Source organism: Pristis pectinata, chromosome 5 (assembly GCF_009764475.1).
Source record: "Pristis pectinata isolate sPriPec2 chromosome 5, sPriPec2.1.pri, whole genome shotgun sequence".
Lineage (NCBI taxonomy): Eukaryota > Metazoa > Chordata > Chondrichthyes > Rhinopristiformes > Pristidae > Pristis > Pristis pectinata.
Window position 1 is genome coordinate 105,165,161 of NC_067409.1, and position 22,199 is coordinate 105,187,359.

General features: G+C 40.5%; 1 protein-coding gene across 3 annotated transcripts in view; it reads left to right on the forward strand.

The window, feature by feature from the left end:
• LOC127570729 (adenylate cyclase type 2-like) overlaps positions 1-22,199 on the forward strand; it is a 390,852-nt gene that overhangs the window by 321,290 nt on the left and 47,363 nt on the right. For all 3 annotated transcript variants that reach the window (XM_052016520.1, XM_052016521.1, XM_052016522.1), the window contains exons 12-15: positions 4,881-5,057; positions 13,347-13,390; positions 14,133-14,213; positions 19,159-19,228. In XM_052016520.1, the coding sequence (XP_051872480.1) occupies positions 4,881-5,057; positions 13,347-13,390; positions 14,133-14,213; positions 19,159-19,228 (372 nt within the window). The remainder of the gene's footprint in view (positions 1-4,880; positions 5,058-13,346; positions 13,391-14,132; positions 14,214-19,158; positions 19,229-22,199) is intronic.

The window sequence follows — 22,199 nt, forward strand, 5'->3', positions numbered from 1 at the left end:
TAATGCAAGGAAGATATACCAGACTGATTTCTCATATATGGGTATTATTGCATGAGGAGCAATTAAACAAACTGTGCCTGTACTCTCTTAAATGTGGAAGAATGAGAGGCAATATCCTGAAACATCTGTAATCCTAATGGGAAGGCTAGATTCTAAATAATGTTTCTCCTGACTGGGGTGTCTGCAATCAGGTGTCACAGTGTCAAGATAAGGATTTGTGAGATAAGATGAAATTTCTACCCAAAAGGTTTTGGAGATTCATTCACTGAGTAAATGCAAGACAGATATTAAGGAAATTGAGGGAAATCAGGTTAGTACAGGAAAATGAAACTGACATAAAAAATCAGGAATGATTTTATTAAATAACAGAGCAGATGTGAGAGGAGAAATGGCTTATCCTGCATCCCTTTCTTATTTTCACCGAACAACTTAAGTCTATGTCCTCTAGTTGCTGACTTGCCTTTGAGGGGAATAGGTCTTAATTTGTTACCCTGTCTAGGCTTCATAATTTTTATACACCTCTATTGAATTTCCACTCTAGTCTACATCATTCCAAAGAAAACAGTCTTGGTCTAGACAGCATTTCTTCATATTTAAGCTTTTCCATCCCAAGCAGCATCCTTATAAAACTCCTTGCCACCATCTCAATTGCTATTGCATCCTTCCTGCAATGAAGTGCCAGAAATGTGAACAGCGACCTCAATGATGTTCTATGCAGGTATTGAATAATCTTCCTGATCTTGTAATCTATGTCTCACCCAATAAAGAAAATTTCCTGTGTGCCATCTTATCGCTTTCCTGTCCTGCTGCCTTCAGTGGTTGGTGGATGTTCATGCAGAGATCTCCCTCTCCCTCTATACTTCTTAGTATCCCACCATTTATTATGCATTTCCTTGCTGTTTTTGCCCTCCCTGCATAAATTACTTGTGATTTCTCTGGATTGAATTCAGCTTTCTACTTTTCTATCTATCTGAGTATTCCATCAAAATCTTTGAAACCTACAGCGTTGTTCTTCATTATGAACCACATTTCCAGATTTCCTGTTGTCTGCAAATGTCTTATTCATGACTCTTATATTTAGTTCCATACCATTGATACATACCACTGTACTGAGTTCTGTAGAGCTTCACAGCAAACAGCCTTCCAGTCATTAAACCTCCTGTTGACCATTACCTTTTTGCTGCCTGGCACTGAGTCAGTTTTGGATAGAATTTGCCTGACCCCTTGAATCCCATGGGTTTAATCTTTCTGGGCAGTCTGTCATATCTGTCTTGCTAAAATCCATAAAATTCATTTAACCTATTTCAAACCTTCCTCGCCTTCTTTGTTGCTTCTTTTGAAATTGTAATCATTAATCAAGCATGATATACATTAATATATGCATACTGTCTCTCCTTAATTAATCTGTGCTGTTATAAATAAAATTAATACCGTCTTTCAGAATGTACTTCAGTAATTTTCTTGCCAACGATACTGAATACATTGTGCTATAAATACTCAACATATCCTTTTTTCCCTTTTAAACAACTGTATTCCATCAGCAGTTTTCCTTCTTTTGACACCACTTCTGACGCCAAAGATGTTCAGAGAATCTTTTCTCACCCCCTGATACTCTTAACAGACTGGGATACAGTTCATTCAGGGTTTGCAATTCACCTACTTTCAAAGATGTTAATTCATTTAATATTTTCTCCCATGGTGTTTAATCACTTCCTTCATTTCACCATAAGCCTGTTTCATAGCTATCTTTGCTGAAGAAGGCACCAAATACTTATTATTAACCTTGCTCATGTCTGCTGCCTCCACGTGCAGGCTATCGTTTTTGTCTTCCAAAGTCCTCACCATTTCCTTTGTTGTCCTTTTGTTCATTACATATTTATAAAATATCTGAAGCCAACATTTTTTCAGAGAAATCCTGCTGTTGCAGAGACGCTGCCTAACAATATTTCCAGCATTTTGTTTCTGTTTCAGATTTTGAAACATTTATAGTATTTTGTTTTTGTATATTTTCTTTTAGTTAGCCTAATTTCTTTTGTAATTTCACTCCTGTTTTCAAGACAGTCCATCCAGCTTGCACCATACAGAAAACTGTAGATCTTCAGGTAACTCAACCACAAGGTTGAAGATAGATCTTCAACTGTAGATCTTCTACATTTCTGTAGAAAACTGTGGGATTGAGTTTAAGAGCCATGAAGTAATGATGCAGCTTTACAAAACTCTGGTTAGACCACACTTAGAGCACTATGTCCAGTTCTGGTCGCTTCATTATAGGAAGGAGGTGGAGGCGTTGGAGAGGGTGCAGAGGAGATTTACCAGGATGCTGCCTGGATTAGAGAGTATGGATTATGAGGAGAGACTAAAGGAGCTGGGGCTTTTAGAGAGAAGGAGGATGAGGGGAGACATGATAGAGGTATACAAAATATTAAGAGGAATAGATAGAGTGGACAGCCAGCGCCTCTTTCCCAGGGCACCAATGGTCAATACAAGAGGGCATAGGTTTAAGGTAATGGGGAGGAAGTTCAAGGGAGACGTCAGAGGGAGGTTTTTCACCCAGAGTGGTTGGTGCATGGAATGTGCTGCCTGGGTTGGTGGTGAAGGCTGATACATTGGTCAAGTCCAAGATATTGTTAGATGAGCGTATGGAGGAATTTAAGATAGAGGGATATGTGGGAGGAAGGGGTTAGATAGTCTTAGGAGTGGTTTGAAGGGCGGCACAACATGGTGGGCCGGAGGGCCTGTATTGTGCTGTATTGTTCTATTGTTCTATGATTCTATGATTCAGTATGGAGTCTTATCACTCCTTCCATTAAGCATGAACATAAATGAGAGTATTGTTTTAAATCAAAGAATTCGGTTTAATTTTAATGAAATGCTCTATTGCTTGTGCAATATTTTACAGTGTATTCCTTTATTACCACAGGGATAAAAGAATCACCCAAGTGAATTTTTCAATTGGATCTCTTCACCGAACATTAATTGGAAAGTGCTTGATTACCACCCCACCAAATATTAGCATACTGATCCAACCTGGCCTTCATTATATACCATGGACAAAATCCCTGACCTGTACTGCGTTGACATTAGGAAGTCAACATAATGGGTAGAAAATGATATCCGAGAAATCACTGAAGGAATCTCTTACAAGGGATCGAAATAAAATATATACAAAGTGCCATTTGTAATGTGGGTGTATTTGAAATAATAGACATCCAATGCTTTTACAAAGATCACTATTATATTGCTTTGGTAAAGATTTTTGAATTGGAAGAATGCTTGTCATTGCCAGGTATTTACTGCAATGTCAGAAACCAATGGTTAAAAATTGGTTGATGCCTCTAAAATATTTTAGTCAGTTAGCTCACATTGAGTCAATGACTGTTTAGTATGTGTAACCATCAGTAGGACATTTGGTGGCCCAACATTTTGTGAAGTACCGAATTGGCCTTTCCTAAGGAAGCAGGATGGGCAATCAATGGATAGAGAGATTGGGATGAGGAGTGGTTGTCAGGGTGGTAGGCTTGGTAATCAGAGGTTGTAACTGATGGCCAGAGGCAGGGGAGAAAGAGGCTGGTGGATGGGAGCAGAATAGGAAAGCATGATTCCTGAGTGCAGTAGCCCAACATTCCCACTCCCCTTTGCTGGCTGTGGTGGAGCATGTTGATCTAGTATTGTGCACTGGAAAGTGGCTGGGGTGCTTGGTGTCTGCAAAGTGGGCCTTGTAGACTGGGGAGTGTGATCAATGATCAGGTGGTTGATAGTCAGGTTGCGTCAGCAAATTGATGGGTGTTGAGTGGGTTGCACAACAAATAGAAGTTTTGTGGAGGGGTGTAGCTCTGCCGGGGGTTGGTGCTGTGAGAGCTTGCAAAGGAAAACCAAGTAAGTACTCATCTTGAAGCAAAGCTATCCAACCCTGGTTGCTGGTGGCAGCCTGAAACCTGCTTAGTCAGACCCTCTTCATAACACAAGCCTCTTGGCTATTGTGGAAACCTTACTTCTACATAAGTGATCTACAACCAGGCATCCAAGATGAAAGTCTTGCATTATTGGATGCCACTATGCTTGTCAAGAGCCCTCCATTCTGAATTAAGCCATCAGATCTAATGGCAACTCATTATGAATATCGTAGCGTTATGTGTGGTTCCCAAACAGTCCCCAATTTTCAATCACATTTCATTTTTCGTTGAAATTAGATCATGTCACAAACAAAAGCACAATTTCGGGGCATGTTTGCAGCTAAATGGTGTTTCTATTCCCTTTTGTCGGCTGTGACAGGAAGCTGTTGACCTTATTTTGTGGACACACCAAAGTGGGGCCTATTTTTATAGTGAGGAAGCTTGTGGTGCAGCATGAAACCATGCTGACCAATTCAGTGAGGCTGGGAATGGCTAAGAAATTGCACCCACCTATACTCATTAATTAGGCATAACCAAATGGAAAATACGTGGTTGAATCTAAAAGTTAAGAAGCTGAGCTTGTTGAATTGACAGAAATTGATTAAACTTTCAGATCATATTGTCTTGCTTGCATGGTTTTGCCTTCACAGAATTATTCTTCCCATGATACCATCACTCTTGGAGAGATTTTTCAAATCTTCACTATGTACAAGGATTTACAGAATCAATCCTTATGCATGTATATATTTTTATGTGAGTAAAAGTCACTTATAACTTAGATGAAAGAAGAGAAAAAAACTTGCAAATGTTAATAAACATGATAACAATTTTGTTTTAGAATCCAGGGAGTGAAGCACCTTTAAGATGGGTCAAATCTTAAGGGATCACTTTAAGTTTCTGCTCTACCAATATGTATGTTATTGCATGCTGTACAATAAGACCTTTAGGAATTACTGGTCTTTAACATCATTATTTTAAAACTTACAGGCAGAGAGACGTAGCCCACAGCATCACTTTAGACATCGGCACACAGCAGATGGAGCCAAGATGAGAGCTTCTGTCAGAATGACCAGATACTTGGAATCGTGGGGAGCAGCAAAACCCTTTGCACACTTACACCATCGAGACAGTATGACAAATGAAAATGGCAAAATCAATACAGTTGTAAGGAAGGGCTTGTGAAATTTTCCTAAACATGAAGCTAATGACAGTATAAATTCAAAACACAAAATAGTCCCCATTACGTGAAAACTATAAGTTCTACTTGTGATTCTTGTGTTGCCCTTTGGAGGGACTGTATTGCAAGTGTACATTTTGTTGCATGGTGGAATGAACATATAGGATGTTATAGTATTTCTTAAATAGCAGGTGGAGAGGAGTGAAATTGTGCACTTGTTGCAAGGATAACACATTTGGACTTGTTTGGTATTCTTTGTGCCTCACAGGTAATTCATATGATTACTTAAAAGGTGTTTGTGGGTGGAGGTGGGGGAGGTTGCGATATGTTAGAGCAGTATCCTTGTGTAGAGCTGCAATCAATAACAGGACATTTGTTATAGAGAGTCAAAGGGTCACACAGCACAGCTCAGCTCATCCATGCTGTTGGAAGAACTCATCTCTGCTGATCCCATTTTCCTGTAGTTGGCCCATATCCCTCTATTCCTTTCCTATACATGTACCTCTCCAAATGCGTTTTAAATGCTGTGATTGCACCTGATTCTACCTCCACCTCTGGCAGCTTCTTCCATATACCCACCACTCTCTGTGAGTAAAATTTTCCCCTCAGATCTCCTTTAAATACTTCCACTATCACCTTAAACCTATGTCCTCTAGTTTTAGACTCTCCTACCCTTGGAAAAAGACTAATGACCCTACCTACACCCCTCATATTTTATAAACCTCTATCAGTTCACCCCTCAGCATCCTGCGCTTCAGTGAGTAACTAGAGCTCTCCATTCCAGACCACATCCTGGTGAATCTCTTCTGCACGCTTTCAAGTGCTATCACATCCTATATATAGTGCGGTGACCAGAATGGCACATAATATTCGAAGTGTGGCCTGCAACACCTGCAACATGATGCCCCAACCTTTATACTCAGTGCCTCTGTCTGTTGAAGGCAAGCAAGCTAAATACCTTTGTCACAATCCTATCCACCTGTATCACCATTTCAGGGAGCTATGAACTTGCATCCCAAGATCGCTCTATACATCAATGCTTCTAAGGTCCCTGCCATTTACTGTATATGCCCTGCCAGTATTAGACAACTCAAAGTACATTACCTCATACCTGTCTGGATTGAATTCCATCTGCCACCATTCCTCTCAACTTTCCAGCGGATCTATCTCCTTCTGTAACCTTTGGCCACCACCCTCGCTATCCACATTTCCACCAATCTTCGTGTCATCAGTAAACTTGCTTATCAAACCACAGACGTTCTCATCCAAGTCATTTATATACGTGACAAACAACAAAGGTCCCAGCACCGAGCCCTGTGGTACACCACTCGTCACAGACTTCCAGTCAGAAAAACAACCCTCCAACACTACCCTCTGCCTCCTATCACTAAGGCAATTTTAGATCCAGTTTGCCATAACGCCTTGGATCCCATGTGCAATAACTTCCTTGTGCAGCTAACCATGCAGGACCTTGTCAAAATCCTTGCTAAAGACCATGTAAACCACGTTTAACAACATACCTTCATCAATTTTCTTCATATGGTAGCGTAGCGGTTGGCGCAACGCTATTACAGCGCCAGCGATCGGCGTTCAATTGCCGTCACTGTCTATAAGGAGTTTGTACGTTCTCTTGTGTCTGCGTGGGTTTCCTCCGGGTGCTCCGGTTTCCTCCCACATTCTAAAAGACTTACGGGTAGGTTAATATTGGTTTAAAATGGGCGGCGTGGACTTGTTGGGCCGGAAGGGCCTGTTACCACGCTGTAAATAAAATTTAATTTAAAAAAAATTAATTTAACATCCTCAAAATATTCAATCAGATTTGTGAGGCATGATTTCCCCTGCACAAAGCCATGCTGACTCCACATAATCAGTCCCTGCCTTACCAAGTGATCATAATTTCCATCTCTAAGAATTTTTTCCAATAGTTTCCCTACTGCTGACATAAGGCTCACCAGTCTGTAGTTTCCTGGCTTATCCCTACCACCCTTCTTGAATATGGGAACATTAGCTGTTCTCGAGTCTTCTGGTACCCACCCATAGCTAAAGATAATGCAAAAGTTTTTGTGAGAACCCCAACCATCTCCTCAGTTCCTTCCCATAACACCCTGAGATAGTTTTCATCGTGCCCTGGGGATCTGTCCACCTTAATGTTCATCGATATATCTAACACTTCCTCTTTCCTGATACACAAATGTTCCAGACTATGAGCATACACCTTCCAAAATTCTCCATCTCCCCAAGCTTCTCCTTGGTGAATACTGACATTAAGTATTCATTCAGAACACCACACATATCCCTTCGTTCTACACAAAGACTTCCTTTTTGGTCTATGAGGTGACCTACTCTTAGTTAACCTCTTGCTTCCAATACATTTATTAAAGATTTAGGAATTCTCTTTAATTCTGTTGGCCAGGGCCATTTCACATCCCCTTTTACCTTACCTAACTGCTTTCTTAAGATCTCTACTATATCCTCTTATAAACCTCAAAGGACTCACATTTCCCATACCTGACATACACTTACTTCTTTTTTCTGATCAAATCCTCAATTTCCTTTGTTAACAATGTTCCCTAATCCTACCATCTTTACTTCTTAACCTTAGAGGGATATTGCTGACTCTGAACTCTTACTATTTTGCTTTTAAATGCCTCCCACTTATCCAATGTTGCTTTTCCCTCAAGCAGCTGCCAAGGTAAATTATAGTTAATTAAAGCTGATTCACATTATAACTTTAAACAAGATCACAATATGAAATAAATTCCAACTGGTCTCAGTCCGATTCACTTTGCCATAAAGTCCAGGCTTAAAGCTATCTGTAATTCAACACTATTTGCACCAATTCGACATTCTTGGTATTCTTAGTGTGAAAGACCTACAGTGTCACACACAGTGTGAGGTTTCATGGGATTTAAGGCACTGCTGGAATAGACTGGAGGATGCTTTCATTCAGATCTAATCTATCTTGAACCTGGTCACTGTGGCTTGTCAATGACTACAAAATAACTGTAAAATTATTTCATTCTTCAGCATCAACAATATTTAACATTTACTCTTCAGCAGAGCAGCTGAAACTTCAGCACTCTCAGATTATTCTACATTATTATGTGCTTTGAAAATTACAGAACGAACAATAGGTGGTTGGGGGTGTTTAATGGCCCTTCAGCTTCAGAGAACCTTCTCGTGCTGCTGAATCCCACCATTAAATGATAACTCTGCAATCCATAATTTGAAGCTGCAGTTATAACAATAGTTTCAATTAAATGCAAAAAAGGCTGAAATCTGTGAGAGGCTATTGTGATATGACTGTTCTGGAATAATATTTCAGTGTCTAAATTAGATGACAGTAATGGAGTGATTGTGTGGCACAGGATCATGATTAAAAGTTTAACAATGTAGAAAAACCTTGGAAGGAAAGAAGAGTCCTCATCTTGGTCGGAAGTTAGTTAAAGCTCTCTTGATTTGCTGCCACATAAAGGGTATTTTAAATGCTTGTTCTGTAAAAAAAAAGGTAGTAATGAAAAATCTCAGCAACCTCTGACACCATTAGTAAACCCTAAGATTATAGTAATGTAAAGTTGACACAACAATGAAAGTTTTCTGTCTTTACCAGGTGATAGCTAGTGATACCATAATAACATAAAATGAAAATATATTTAAAGTGTGTAGACAGTATTTATAACAATAATTTAGATTGTCAAACATATGCTCTTTCACAGAAACTTATATATAAAACATACTGAGTGTTTTGCCATGTTCTGTCCCAAAACAAATTGACAATTCCAAAGCCAGAATATGTGATGCCACAATAGCTTTTTCAATGTTAATTAGCCTTTGCTGTAATGTTAGCTATATATTCAATAGAATCATAGAAATTTGTACCACAGGAGGAAACTATTTGGGCTATTTTGCCCACACAAGCTAAAAAAAGAGCAATTTTAGACTAACTCTTACTTCTGAGTTTTGTCTGTAGCCTTGTCATTCACGTAATTTTTAAATGTAATGAGGGTTTCAAACAAAAATTAAACAGTGGGCTATGGATTGCTGAGGGTGTTTAATGGTCCTTCAGCTTCAGAAGACCCTCTTGAGCCATACTGGAGCTGCTGAATCCCATGATTAAGCGATAACTCTGTGATTTATAATACATAGCTACAGTTAATGACAATAGACTCATTTTTTGGTGAAATTCTTCATCCATCTCCTTCCCTTTCTTCTGCCATTTCCCTTAATTCCATGCCCCCACCCCAAGCAGTTTATTGACTTCTCTGTTAAGTCTCCTAATTCATTCAACCTTGAACAATCATAACTTTACATAACTCAATTAAATATTCTTCAGTCTCCTCTATTTCAAAGAAAGTGATGCCATCATATCCTATTTTTATTCACAATTAAGCTTCTCCGGTGTTGGCAATATCCTCGCAAATTTAGTTTGTATTGTCTAAACTCCATCATATATTTCCATTAATGTGGTGACCAGAACTGTATGCTGTATTCTAGCTGTGACTAACTAGTGTTTTATACAGTTCCACAATGACCTCCCTGCTCTTGTATCCTATTATTTTGCCAGCAAAGGAATGTATCCTAGCTACCTTCTAAACCACCTCATCTACATGCTTTACTGCATTCAGAAATCTGTGAACTTACATATCAAGTTTTCTCTTCTTAGTTTCCCACCATTTATTGCATATCCCCTTACCTTGTTTGCAACTGGGGAGGAGGTGAGTTAGTAAGAAAAGAGAAGTGAACAATGGCAGAGCTAGGGGGCTGGTAAAGTTTAGACAAAATGCCATGGTGGACCAGAGAGTACAGGAGAGAGCTCCAATGAAGAATACAAGGGAATTAGATGCTAATCTATCAAGGAGGTATAGTGATAAGTTTTTTGTTTGGAATTTCTCTATCTGTCCTCTAAAATTAATGTTTAGAAAGTGTCAGATTGCCTTCAAATATGGAGATCCATTTAAACATATAGAATCATTTACAAACCAAAGGTATATTTAGTCTATGTATTCTTTTATTTTGGAACTTTGTGTGCCGTTCCATGCCCTGCACAAAATATCCCATGATAATCACACTTTTACAAACTTTAATAATTTTGATTCTTATCTGGACTACTATAAGTGATGTTAGAAGAAATGAGTTTGAGCCCACTGGCATCAGAAAACTAAAGGAGCTCATTGCATTTTGGCAATAGCATCCTGCTCTTCATGCTGCATTGTGAAGCAATGGGATCTGAGTCGGCACTTAAGAACTTCACACACAAAAGAAATTTCTGATCTCGTTTAAAGTACTCCAGGGGTGGTTGGAGAATTAGTAGCTTCTGTTCTCTGTCTACCCACCATTTAGGACTTTGTGCACAGCATGGAGTGTGGGTTGGGATTTTGGTGGAGAACAAAGTCTAATTTTAAGAATAAGAAAATGAATAAACAACATAATAGGAATGAATAATCAAGCCTGTGCTTTGCAGTGGCTTGATCCACTCATATGAATGGCACCTCTGAGGGCAATCAACTGATGGTAATCAACACAGTGCTCAACAACAGTATATTCCATTGTGGACAGTAAGGGTGGGGAGAACCAGCCTTGGATAACTAAGGAAATAAAAGAAAGCATCAAGCTAAAAGCTCATGAATACAATGTTGCTAAGAGTAGTGGGAAACTGGAAGATTGGGAAAACTTTAAAAAGCAACAAAAGACCAGTGAGCAAGCAATAAGGAAAGGGAAGATATATTATGAAAGTAAATTAGCACAAAATATAAAAACAGATTGTAAAAGTTTTATAGTTATATAAAGCAGAAAAGGGTGACTAAAGTGAATGTGGGTCCCTTGGAAGATGAGAAGGGGGAATTAATATTGGGTAATGTGGAAATGGCCGAAGCCTTGAACAACTATTTTGTGTCAGTCTTCACAGTGGAGGACATGTCTAACATGCCAAATAGAGATGTTATGGATACGAAGGGAGGTGAGGGCCTTGATAAAATCGTTATCACGAAAGAGGTAGTGATGAGCAAACTAGTGGGCCTAAAGGTAGACAAGGCCCCTGGTCCTGATGGGATGCATCCCAGGGTACTGAAAGAAATGGCAGAGGTTATAGTAGACGCACTTGCGATAATTTACCAAAATTCTCTGGACTCTGGGCAGGTCCCGGCAGATTGGAAGACAGCGAATGTCACGCTACTGTTTAAAAAAGGGTGTAGGCAAAAGGAAGCAATACATAAAAAGTGCTGGAGGAACACAGCAGATCAGGCAGCATCCATGGAGAGAAAAAAAACATTTGACATTTCAGGCCGAGACCCTTCATCAGGACTGGAAAGGAAGAGGGCAGAAGCCTGAATAAGAAGGTGGGGGGAGGGGAAGGAGCACACGCAGGCAGGTGATAGGTGAGTCCAGGTGAGAAGGGGATGGTAGGTTGGTGGGAGAGGGGGAGAAGATGTAATAAGCTGAGAGGTGATAGGTAGAAGAGGCAAAGGGCTAAAGAAGATGGAATCTAGGCAAAAAGGAGGTAACTATAGGCCAGTTAGCTTAACATCTATAGTCAGGAAAATGCTTGAAGATATCATTAAGGAAGAAGTAACGAGACATCTAGATTGAAGTGGTTCTATCAGGCAGATGCAGCATGGATTCAGGAAGGGCAGATCCTGTTTGACAAACTTATTGAAGTTCTTCGAGGATATAATGAGCACAGTGGATAGAGGGGAACAGGTGGATGTTGTATACTTGGATTTTCAGAAAGCATTCGATAAGGTGCCACATAAAAGACTTATCCATAAGATAAGGATGCATGGACTTGGTGGTAATGTATTAGCATGGAGAGAGGATTGGTTAACCAATAGAAGGCTGAGAGTTGGGATAAATGGGTGTTTCTCTGGTTGGCAATCAGTGGTGAGCGGGGTGCCACAGGGGTTGGTGCTGGGCCCACAACTGCTCACGATATATATTAACGATTTGGAAGAGGGGACCGAATATAGCGTATCTAAGTTTGCTGATGACATTAAATTGAGTGGAAAAGCAAATTGTGTAGAGGATGCGGAGAGTCTACAGAGAGATATAGATGGGTTAAGTGAGTGGGCAAGGGTCTGGCAGATGGAGTACAATGTTGGTAAATGCAAGGTCATCCATGTTGGAAGGAAATATAGAAGATCAGATTATTATTTAAATGGTGAAAGATTGTACCATGCTGTTGTGTAGACGGACTTGGGAGTGCTTGTGCATGAATCGCAAAAGGTTGGTTTGCAGGTCAACAGGTTATCAAGAAGGCAAATGGAATGTTGACCTTCACTGCTAGAGGGATTGAATTTAAGAGCAGGGAGGTTATGCTGCAACTGTACAGGGTACTGGTGAGGCTGCACCTGGAGTACTGCATGCAGTTCTGGTCTCCTTACTTGAGGAAAGATATACTGGCTTTGGAGGCAGTACAGAGGAGGTTCACCAGGTTGATTCCAGAGATGAGGGTTTAGCCTACGAGAAGAGATCAAGTAGTCTGGGACTATACTTGCTGGAATTCAGAAGTAGATCTTATATAAAATTATGAAAGGGATAGATAAGATAGAGGCAGGAAAGTTGTTTCCACTGGTAGGTGAGACTAGAACTAGGGGATATAGCCTCAAGATTTGGGGGAGTAGATTTAGGACAGAGATGAAGAGGAACTGCTTTTCCCAAAGAGTAGTGAATGTGTGGAAGTCTGTCCAGGAAGCAGTAGAGGCTACCTCATTAAGTATATTTAAGATACATTTGGGTGGATTTTGGCATAGTAGTGGAATTGAGGGTTATGGGGGAAAGGCAGGTAGGTGGATCTGAGTCCACAGCCAGATCAGCCCTGATCTTATTCAATGGCGGAACAGGCTCGATGGGCCAGATGGCCTACTCCTACTCTTATTTCTTATGTTCTATAAATATGGCCCCTCAGACTGAAGATGTGGCCCTTCCCTTGCACTGCAGTTGCTTTCACCTTAACGACCAATGTGGTCACCATGGAAAGAGTTCTTTAAGATTTGGACTAACTTCACATGACTCCTCACAGCAGCTGTGATTATTGCAGGGAGTTGCTGTCAGCAGCCACCCAGGACATGGTTTGGATCCAAATCATCCCAACAAATCCTTAAAGCCAAATTTTCTGAAGTTTGCCATTTTTGGTGATTCGACTGATTGGGCATTAATGCATAACAGAGAACCTATTTAGCACATCAGTTAAGGATGAACTCCAATTTGTGTGAAGGTGTGTTTTCTTACCATTTTCATTTTGTTCCAGGTACTAACGATCAAATATTATTCCGCTTTTACAGGACATGCCTATGGTTCGATACCATTTCCACCGATGCACAGAAAGGTTAGTGTTGATTAACTTGCTTCATTTATGACTTCTAACTTATTAGCTCCACCAGTAACTTCCTGATCATCCTGTGATAGCCTATGTTTGTTCTTATATTTGAGGTTGCTGAAATTTTCATTCTTTTTGGTTTGAAACACCTTCATTATAAGAACAGAGAGGAATTTTATATACGTAACTATCAAGCTTTTAAATGGCTTTGAAATTAGAGTATGCTGATGATTAAATTGCAAATATGCCTAAAAACTGGTATTTGTTATTACATGAAAAACAAGTAAAATGCACGACAATTCTTGTGCCTTAATTCTTTAAGGGACCAGGCTGCCATTAAGTTCCATCTATGCCTATGAAGATGCCAGTATACCCTTTATCTTCCAGTCAACTGGCCTCTGAAAATAGCCTTGGACTTGCAGAAGCTTAGGATACAGAAATAAGTTGATCTTCCTCCCTGCTCTTGCCTTTCTTAAAGTCCCAAGAGCAACTGGTACCACAGGCTAGAACCTGTTTTTTTTAAACTCTTTTAAATGTGTTTTAGAAGTTGTGTACCAAGATCTTAGCCTGTGTCTGGTCTTATGGCTCTTATTGTCATGGAACACAATTTTATAATCAATGTATGACAGCAATTAACTATTCACAAAATCTTGTTAAGCAAAATATGGGTATCCAAATTTCATGAAGTTTCATTTGGCTGATAAAATATTTTCTTCTACACATTGACAGATAACTACTTTTACCGTTGCAGAACAAAGTCACAAAAAAGGAGATTCGAGGAGGAATTAAATGAAAGAATGATCCGAGCTATTGACGGAATTAATTCACAAAAGTAAGGTTACATTAAAGAAAGTATTCTCTCAGAATACAGAGGTAGTAGACAATATATAATTTAAAAAGCAGTGTTAAATATAATGTCACACAATTTGCCTAATGTTTCTATTTGGGATTGTTAGTATCTCTGTAACATGAGCAAATTTAAAGTGTTTACTGTCTCACCACTTCTTTTGAAGAATAACACAGACAGACAAAAATAATAAAAGTAAATGTAGCTTAGTTGCGATGTAACTCATTGATATGTGCTGTTAGCTCATAAAGACAAATGTGCAATCATATGTCCACCAACCTGTCAAATATTAGACTAACAGCAAAATAGATCTAGTGGGTCAAAGATCTACTAAAGTTTCCCTGTGCTGTAGGCATTAGGCAATTACTGGCTCAGATTTATCAGATGGTTAGGGATTTGGATCATTGTCATAAAGTTCAGTAAATATTTTCATTAACCAATACTACATTAAAAAGCACATTTCTCTGTTGATTTGCAATATTCTGCCCAGGTCTTGTATTGCTGGGTGGTTCAACAAATCTTATCTTATCGTTTCTTCTCCCCTCCCCTCTTCTCCCCTCCCCTCCCCCTCCCCTCCCCTCCCCCTCCCCTCCCCATCCCCCCTCCCATCCTCCTCCCCCTCATCCCCCTCCCCTATGTGAACATTATCATGAGATAATGTTCAGACAGGTTCATATAATTTCATCTGTCTTGTGTTCTTGATTGACTGACTCTACAAAAATTCTAATCAACACATGAAACTTGCAAAGTGTGAGATGCATGGGGTTTAATGAGTTGCTCCAAAGTCTAACACATTTGGTGCCGTTTTACAGAGGTTAATTAGAAAACCATAGGGATGTTGTCTGAAATGTTTCTATCCATTAATGTCAAGGAGTGAAAGTAGCTGCCAATGTATCCACTTTTTTCCAATAATTCAATCCATCTGCAACATCATGCTGGTGGCAAAGAACCCTATAAAATTCAGCCCAGGCTTTGTACACCTGCGAATGCAGTGATCTAGCAGGGACAGCTAATTGTCAAGTGATAGCTGACTAGCATAAGAACATCAAAGGCCAAGCATTGTCCATGCTTTTAAATCATTGCGGATGTCTGGTCGTATCGATGAATCCAAAACTGTAATGACTTTTAAATCTGCATTACTTCTCGATAGGAATTTGTTTCTTAACAGAATTGCCACAGAATCTGAATCCCTAATTTTAACCCGGCCAGAACAATGCAAATGGGCTGGGCAAGAGATGAAAGGGACAGCTGGGTACATGGTGCTGCATGACCATCCTCTCTTATCGGTCAGCATGAGGCTAGTGTGGAAGCAGCCCGTCGTGGACCTAGGTGGACCAAATCAAAATTTGAAGTCACAGGGCAGATATGCCATTGATAATGCATGGATATTTTAATAGTCGTTTCACCACTAGTGTAATTTTATTTCATTCGGTGCAGACAAGTATAATTCTACATTGCTTTCTCTGTTTCCTTCCAAGTACTGGCAGCTTCTTGGAGACTCCTACCCTATCACTAACCTTATGTCAGTGGTGTTGGCCTGCTGTGGTTTCCTGCTCCCTGACATCAGCCCTGTTAACATTTTTAGGGGTACAGGAAAGGGTGGAGGACTAAAATGGAGCCGCATGTAAATGTGACTTGGGAAACAAATAGTCTGGAATGTTTCAAGGGGGGAGACCTGCCTTCCACTAACCTGATCTAGATTAAAATCATGGCAAGATCTTGTAATGACAATAGATTTGATCATACCTCAAGAATTGTTCTTAAATCACCACAGAATTTCAACCGCCTTGATACCATAGCAGAAAACTTGCGAAGCCCAAAGGCCAGATGGGAACTATCTGGAAGGAAAGGGGTGGGGGAATGGTAGTTTTAATCACAGAAATGCGCCAGATTCTGGGGTAAGATGGAAAGATTTAAAACCACTCTAAACGCATTTGCACCTAGTTTTAATTAAATCTCATCAATCAGAACTGCCGCCTCTTCCCACAGCATATGTACTGCTCCCTCACCTCCAAAATTTGGAGCTGTGAAGTCCAGCAACCATGCATACATTCCTTCCAATGGAGTATTTACTGCATAACATTAGCAGGTCTATCAATCAATCAAAGACCACCTGTTTGCAATAAAGCAGCATCACAAAAATAAAGAAGATGCAATCACAAGGAAGGCACACCAGTGTCTCTACTTTCTTAGAAGGTTAAGGAGGCTTGGCATGTCACTGAACATTCTAACAAACTTCTACAGATGCACTGTTGAAAGTATCCCGACTAGTTGTGTCATGGTCTGGTACATCAATTCAAATGCACAGGAACATAAGAAGCTGCAGAGAGTAGTGGACTCAGCCCAATACATCACGGCACATCCCTCCCCACCATAGGAAGTATCTACATGAGGTGCTGCTTCAAAAAAGCAGCATCCCACACCAAAAACCCTCAACATCTCTTTAACAATTCAGAGAACCAACCTGCACAACCCTTATCACTACCTAGGTATAGTAACACGATGACCACTTTTCACTACGATTCTAATTGTATTCTTTCTTGTACAGTTTTTGTATAGTTTATGTATAATTTATGTTTTTCTTTTGAATGTTGTGTCTCTAATGCTATGTGCTTGTGATGCTGCTGCAAGTAAGATTTTCATTGCACCTGTGCATACATGTACTTGTGCATATAACAATGAACTCAACTTGACTTGACATAGAAATAAAACACTAACCAAGTACCTTCTCCCCAAAGACTGCCACCCTGCCCCCTCCATCCACTACATGAACCGAGTAAATAATTGAGGTCTGTGTTTCCTAGCAAGTCAACTGAATGAGAACTTCAAAGCAAACTGTTGTATCCAGGTAACATTACAGTAGAATGATTGTGCCTAAAGCCTGAGAATTAAAAACTGAATCACTTGGGATACATCTTAGACATGAAGGTTTAATTGAATAAAAGATTGCCCAGTACTCTCAGCCTTTAGGATCAGCAGGGTGTTTTTTTCTGACATATCTAAATACCGATTAGATGGTTCTGTCTGATTAAACTGTTTTTGAGCCAGCTGCGATCACAGTTAGACCTAACATTCAATTCCCCCTACATTTGCACCACGTGATCCTGGGACTTGCCTGTTTATCTCCTTCACTTTTTCTCTCCCACATCTTTAATTATACATGCCCATTTTCCTTTCTCCTTTACAATTGCCTGGATATCTCATAATTTTTCCTTCTTATCTCTCTCTCTCTGTTCTCCTGCACATCTGCAGTTATGTCGCATTCCAATTTTAGTGCTTTTCTCGCCTTCCCTCAACTCTCAAGGAGTTACTTTAGTTGGGCTTTTAAACTGACTGTGGGCCTCACCTATCCAGGGACCCAAATCAACGCTACTGATTCCAGAGGTGCTTAGCTGAAAATTACTAGAGTCCTCCTTGAAGTAAGCAGAGTGAAATCCTATGACACCATTGCAGACCATTTACTGCTGTAGCCTTCCTATCTGGCAGACACGAAATGCAGAGACATAGAGCTCGAAAAATATTTGTGGTTTTACTGTTTATGAGGCACTCCTCTTGGCACCAAAAGGCTCAGAGAATATTGCCCAGTAATTGGACCCTCTTGTGTCCTTTTTTTATGTGCAAAGGTCATAAGCCCATAAAAGCTATTTGGTTCATGACTTAAAGGGAGAGTGCCTATTTACATTAGAAGTAATGCACAAGCCAATTTTGCTATGGGCCTTTTCCATGCATTATTCACCCTGGCAGGAAAAATGTTTTCTGGCATCAATGACACAACTAATGACATCATCAATGTGCACCACATCTATTTCTGGCCTTAATGGCAGACACTGAGTCTTTTGGGCACATCTTAACACTTCCATTGATCACTCACAGTTCAACTATAAGCACTTTGTGGTATTTGCCAGCTTTGTAAACAATTTAAAAAGATACTGCTGACATCAGGACACCATATTGGGCATCTTCAGAGGTTACAGGAGGCTGCTCAAACACCATCTGAAGACACAATCATTGCCAGAACAACATGTTCAGTTATCCCTGTACAATAATGGGTACAATCAGGACAATATCAAGTGTCTTTACATAGTGGTCACGCATTCACAGGACTTTACAAGAATAACAAATGAAAGGACATTCAAATATAAAGTAGCAATTTGTCCTGAATTTAAGCACCATACTGCCTCTTGCATTTCAGTATGTTATACCAAACAGTTATTGGTTATTGCAAAGGGAGTTTAATACAAAGTAAATACGTTGTACTTCAGTTACTTAGGGCATTGTGTGCAGTATTGGTCTCCTTACTTAAGGTAGAATATAAATGCAGTTTAAAAATGCTTTCTCGACTAATACCTATAATGAGCAGCATGTGTTGAGAGAACAGGTTGGACAAATAACGTATATCCACTGGAATTTAGAAGATCAAGGAACTGGATTGAAACATATAAAATATTGAGAAGATGTTTCTTCTTATGGTAGAATCTGGAATTAAGGATCACTGTTATAAAATGGGTTGCCCGTTTAAGGTAAATATGAAGCAAATATTTTCTCTCAGAGGTTCATGAGTCTGGAACTCTCTTCTTCCATGGCAGTGGAAGCAAAATCTTTGAATATTTTTGAAGGAAAAGGTCAATAAGTGGTTAGTAAGCTCAGGGGTGAAAGGTTTTCAGGTGTGGGTGGGAATGCAGAGTTGAGGTTACAATCCATTCAGCCATGATCTTATTAAATGGCAGAGAACGCTCAAGGGTCTACTCATGCTCTTAATTCATTTTATTTGGGTTTACAACTCTGAGCAATATTACACGGAGTCATCTGTGAGGCTGTGGTCTGACATGAGGGAGGCTGCAGCTTATGCAGCATTTCTGTTTGTGTTTCAGATTCCAGCATCTACAGTTTTGTTTGTTTTCCATTATAGAAAATGTGTTTGCTTTTGCAGACAATGGCTAAAATCTGATGACATTCAAAGAATTTCACTTTTCTTTCACAATCAAGAATTGGAAAAAGAGGTAAGTGCCACATTATTTCAATAACTGGTGTTTTAATCAAAGGTATTAGTTGTTAATTTGGTCAATCCTCAATATAGGGGCTTTTAGAATCGTGTTAAGTGAATAGTCTGTGCCTGTTTAGTGTAATACAGGAAGAATATTATTAAATTTCTGTGGCCTGCTGTTTGAAATGATTGTTGTGTGCAGATGCCAATGACCAAAGTGTTCATGACTGCACACATCAGCAAGGGACCTGGCCAGCCTGGGCAGCTAGTGATTCAGAAAGTCATCCTGTCCCTTTTAAAGGTAAAGTACAAGCAGTAATGTGATAGGAACCTTTTGCGAACCGAATCTGGACTGCAGAATGAAAGTAGGCTGGACACGAGAGAAAGCATACGCAAATGTTTTCTGAAAGGAGTTAAGTGTAGGAGCGACCTGTTGGGCCTGCTTCAACAAAAGATTAAGGGGACCTGCCTGAGTCTACCTCTTAGTTCCACCTATAGGGGGGCCTACCGTAAGTTTTTTATTTCCCCTTTGCTCTCACCCCCTTCCCAACTCACTTCAGTCTCCTTCCCAACCCCACTGCCTCACCCCCCTGCCTGCTTCTCCCACCAGTAGCTGACCTCGATCTTGACCCCCTCCCGCACACCAAACAGATGATGACAACAATAACTCCCCCGATACCCGATCCCTTGTCCTCAGCCATACCTCGCCCCCTGCTCCACCCCTCCCCCATCCATCCCCCATTCTACGTGCCTGCTCCCCAACCAAGCCCAGAACTTGTAGTCCAACACCTATCTGGATTTCAGGTAATGCACGCACCCTTGGTCTCTTCCCACACACCCTTGACGTCCACCTAATTTTCTTCTCCCTTTGCTCATCCGTCCTATCCCCTCCCTTCACTTAGTTTCATCTGCCCATTATCCCCTCCTCATCTGGCTCCACCTATCACCTACCAGTCTCTGTTCCAAACCATTCCGCCCCCCCCCCACCCCTTTCCCACTGCCTCCACAGCCTGGCATGATCTGCCCTTCATTCCCTCCCCATCTGGTTCCACCGATCTCCCACCACCCTCTTTCCCATTCCCCTATGTACTGCTACATACTGACTATCTTTCCTGTTTCCTCTCAGTCCTGATGCAGGGGCTCGATCCGAAATATCAACCTACACCTTTTGCCTCCACGGACGCTGCCTGACCCGCTGAGTCCTTCCAGCATTCGGTTTTTATTCTGAATTTCAGCATCTGTAGTCTCTTTTGTCTTCTACCTATCTGAATTTCTCCATTAGCTGCACAATGGAGGTGCTAGCAGAGAAACGGCCTTTGTGATCACTCAGCATGAAAGACTAAGGCCATGAAGCTCAAGTGCAGTAGAACATTACAGCCAGGAGCCCACATACAAAACATGCAAGGGCCCACCCCCCACTTGTCACTAGTCTGAAGTGCCTTTCTGAATGTAGAACAATTTCTGGGACATGTGTCAAGAGGGGGACAGGAGCCTTTGAAGCACATGCTCAGGAGGCAATAAGAAGAGCAGGAGGTCAAAGTTAGGAGTATAGATCAAAGAGTTTGAAAACAGCATAAGGAAATGTTAAGTGAGTTGAGATGAGCTCTAATGGTTCCATTTTCAAATGGCATTTTCTGCTAACTGCACCACGAGCCTCATCCACTACTCATTTCAGTACATCCACCAACAATCAATCAGTATTCACTCCTTCAGCTCAAATATCTTACCCCACTCTCAAACATGTAACACCAGGGCAAACCTCAGGTTCACTGCTGACTGGCAGCCATTCAAAAATGACAGTCACACCAATGATGTGCTTGCCTGTTTTGTGACTGCAGTTATGGCTTCACAATTTGAGAGAATTCACTCCTAACTGCTGTTGTGGATGACCACATACTGAACCTTGGTCAACGCTGAAATTGAGCTAAAACTATTATTCCCTTGGTGGATATGTCCAGCTCAGAGGCTGAGGGATTTTCTTCCCAACTCTGCCACCACCTCCCCACCCCACATGTCTACCTCCCCACCACCACTCCTCCCCTCTCCCGCCACTGATCCTAGCAGCTTGCCCTGCTTTGCATGGTCTCTCTCATTTTCCCATTCATTTTCAATTGCCAAAGAGAGCTCTAGCATGCAATCCGTGTCTTGAGGCAACTCCTTCCAGTGATGTACGTTATTTTGTATGGCAAAAAGAAGCATTTCAGCAGCAACCTGACCACTTTTGCACTTCAAGTAGGAAAAGAGATCCTCCAAAATGCTTAACAGCAAGAGGAAATAAACCAGCACCTAATCTGTAAGGATGTTATAATCCCTTCAGGCAGCAGCAGCAGCAATCCTTCATTGATTTAAGGTCATGTTCAGCTGTGCAAGGTTAAGGAAAGCTGTTAGCTGGAATGTGGAATTGGTTAAAAGCAGAACTGATTCAGTCAGTGGTGTAAGCTGATAAATATTTTCATTTCACTGCTCTGCATGCTGCTAGCAATCATTAGGTTCATTGTACACATCCCTTTATAAATGTTTGCTTTGCAGAAATACATACGGACATTTCAACCCCCCTTCTCAAAGCTCAGTTAGCTGCATGGCATTTAATAAACAAACTATATACAACCCATTTTAACCCCTCAATAGATTCTTAAAGAAGTGTATGATTTCTGTTGTTTTATCATTTAAAACTTGTGCTACATTCGTACATGCATTGTACAAATGTAAATATCTTTGCATTTAAATTTTGCAAAGCTAAATTACACATCTATAAATTTATCCTACACAGACATATTTAACAATCTGTGAAAACATCCTCTCATTGGCTTCTGCATGCCATTTGTCGGATAAACACGAAATCTGCTAAAACAAGTCAACTATCGTTGCTTGGGAATGTTTTTCAAATTCTTTTATGAGAAGTCAATTTGCTCCAGATTCATCCAGCAAAGGCCGCCTGGAGAGTTTGGGAGCCATTCTCTCTGAGAAATGTCAGTTTGCTGTCAAGT